Consider the following 2500-nt stretch of genomic DNA (forward strand, 5'->3'; position numbering starts at 1 on the left):
CAGCATCCATTCATCTACGATGAACCATCGAAGTATCGCAAACGCGTATCGCGGAACGTCCCTGAATTTTACGATGTAGATGGACACACGTCGTACCAAACAGGCATGGTTTACACGCATTGGCAACATGCCATTCGTGCAACACGTGAGTGCTTTTAAAGACAAGGTAGACGAAGGGATGAAGAGAGAGAGAGAGAGAGAGAGAGAGAGAGAGAAAGGGTGGTCTAAAAGGCAAAAAGCAAGAGACGACGAGCATTCCATTTTACGATTATCAAACGATATCAAGCCTCTCTCAAAGATGTACATGTATATATATATATATAATCTTTTTACGAGGAGTCTTCTCTCATCTACGTAGTATAAAACATTAATACGGTGAATTACGTTCCATGAAAAGTTACATAAGCAAGATGTGTGTTGTTAGCAGAGTCGAATTACGTTTTCCACGAGTGACCAAACACGTTTTCCTCCGTTGATAAGTCACGAACATGGTTGACATGTATCCCCTCCGCATTAATTATTCATTTATGTATTAAATTTTAGATAATGTCACATTTGTCGAAACTTTTTCATATCTTATTGAATTTCGTTTCATTAAAAAAAAAAAAAAAAAAAAATCATCTCTATTTTATATCGGTCCAAATGATAATTAGAAAAATAAAAAAAATAGAAGAGAAAGATGAGAAAAAAAAATAGAGAAAAAATAATTTCTTTTTTCTTTTTCTTCTTTTTTTTTTTTTTTTTTTTCTTTTTTTTCTTTTCTCTCTCTAAACAACTCAATCTCTTTTTCTCTCTTGCTCAATTGTTACATACGAACGAATGATATTCTTGGATCTTTAAAAGTAGTAGGCTTAAGTAGTTACGACCAAGAAGAGAGACGATGACTCGACTCGAACTCGTCTCACGAATGTCGTCACAACGAAATTACGACAATTTAAAGCGGAGTATCGTTGGTACTTTCGTCATTAAGTTTCAAGCGTCTCTACAAGTTGCGAGTGGACCTGGACGTTAGTCCGATCCTATACGTTTTCATTTTCTTTTTTTTCTTTTCCTTTTTGATTTTCTTCTTTTTTTTTTTCTTGATTTTATTTATACACTTACTGTTCTTCTTTTTTTTTTTTTTTTCGTTCAACGTTTATTCAATCGTTTGATATTTGTGTTTAACAGCGAAGGCAGAGAAAAGGTACGCGTGTCGTTGCTTGGTCCACAACCTTCGCCCGCTACACCTGGTGTCCTATTATTGGAGCCAATTGCACCACCCATTGGCCACCCCATCAACATGGCTACGAGTCCTGCTGAACTTTTAACGACGCATTCTGAACACACCACCCCTGCGTATCACACGCAAATCAGGTAGGTTACTTTTCTTTGTCATTTTCTTTCTTTCTTTCTTTCTTTCTTTTTTCTTTTTTGTCTTTTCTCTTTCTTTTTTTTTTTCACAACTTTAATTATATCAACATCGCCTAGGATTTATGCGAGTAGCAAATAAACCTGTTTTTTCGCTTCTTTGTTCGTAAAACAACGAACATAGTTAAGAACATAAGAACGTCATTGTTCCACTTGCGGATTAGATTTGGTCGATGAATGAAGTAATAAACGACTTAATGAAAGTGAAAAGAGGGTCAGTGCATCCAAAGCTATTTGAATTAAAACGTTAACCACGATCTTTGATGCAACTAAATAATTAATTGATTAATTATCGTGACAAAATATGTATCTATCGTCTTAGATAGAAATTTTTCTATTTTTTCTTTTTCTTTTTTGTTCTTTCTTTTTTCTTTTTATCGAGAAAAATGATTAAGATCCAAACGTGTACACAAGATTTCTCTTTTATCGGTATTTTTCTTGATGCTATAAGTATCCGATCGAGTTAGATTAGAAAGTAATCGATAATGATTGCGGTTCATTGTACGCGTTGAAACGACGTTTGGGCTCTAAGTAATACGTGCCAAGGTTAACATCGTTAAAACGTGCTTTTTACGTAACGCAAGTTCCACCGTCCAGTCGTGCCAATTTCTCTCTCACTTACTAACATTTTAAACGACTTACCGTCCACTACTTGAAGAGATTCTTGAAGCTTCAAGAGGGAGAGAGAGAGAGAGAGAGAGAGAGAGAGAGAGAGAGTAAATAAACTGTCTTGGTATCTATATAACGGTGATTCGTACCGGAAGTATTCAAGTGTCTTATACCATTTAAGGAATCCCTGTCGAGCTCGAATTAAAACGTGAATCCTGATTGATTGATCGCTTGCTCGCTTACTTCCTTCCTATCTTCTTTCCTTCCTTGGTTGTTTTTTTCTTCGAATTACAATGCACGATACACTAGACTATTTTCAAATAAGGTCAACGATCCATTCCCCGTGACATCGATTAAACTACATAAAAGAGAAATTCGTAAGAAAGTTCCAAGTAATGGATGATAACCACTGTCTTCGGAATAATTAGCCTCCTGCACACGATCCGTGCGACCCCCGTCGCTTTTAATGGGCCGGAAGCAGGCG

At 36.2% G+C, this 2500-nt stretch overlaps 2 protein-coding genes across 2 annotated transcripts in view; one reads left to right on the forward strand and one right to left on the reverse strand.

Annotated features, from left to right (window-relative positions):
• The window catches only part of LOC124951701, a 55550-nt gene that overhangs the window by 40153 nt on the left and 12897 nt on the right, over positions 1-2500 (forward strand). Inside the window, exon 5 of the mRNA XM_047500500.1 lies at positions 1168-1353. Coding sequence (XP_047356456.1) covers positions 1168-1353 — 186 coding nt within the window. The remainder of the gene's footprint in view (positions 1-1167; positions 1354-2500) is intronic.
• The window catches only part of LOC124951703 (S-phase kinase-associated protein 2-like), a 49448-nt gene that overhangs the window by 24440 nt on the left and 22508 nt on the right, over positions 1-2500 (reverse strand). The window lies entirely within an intron of this gene.

This window comes from Vespa velutina, chromosome 9, assembly GCF_912470025.1.
Source record: "Vespa velutina chromosome 9, iVesVel2.1, whole genome shotgun sequence".
Classification (NCBI taxonomy): domain Eukaryota; kingdom Metazoa; phylum Arthropoda; class Insecta; order Hymenoptera; family Vespidae; genus Vespa; species Vespa velutina.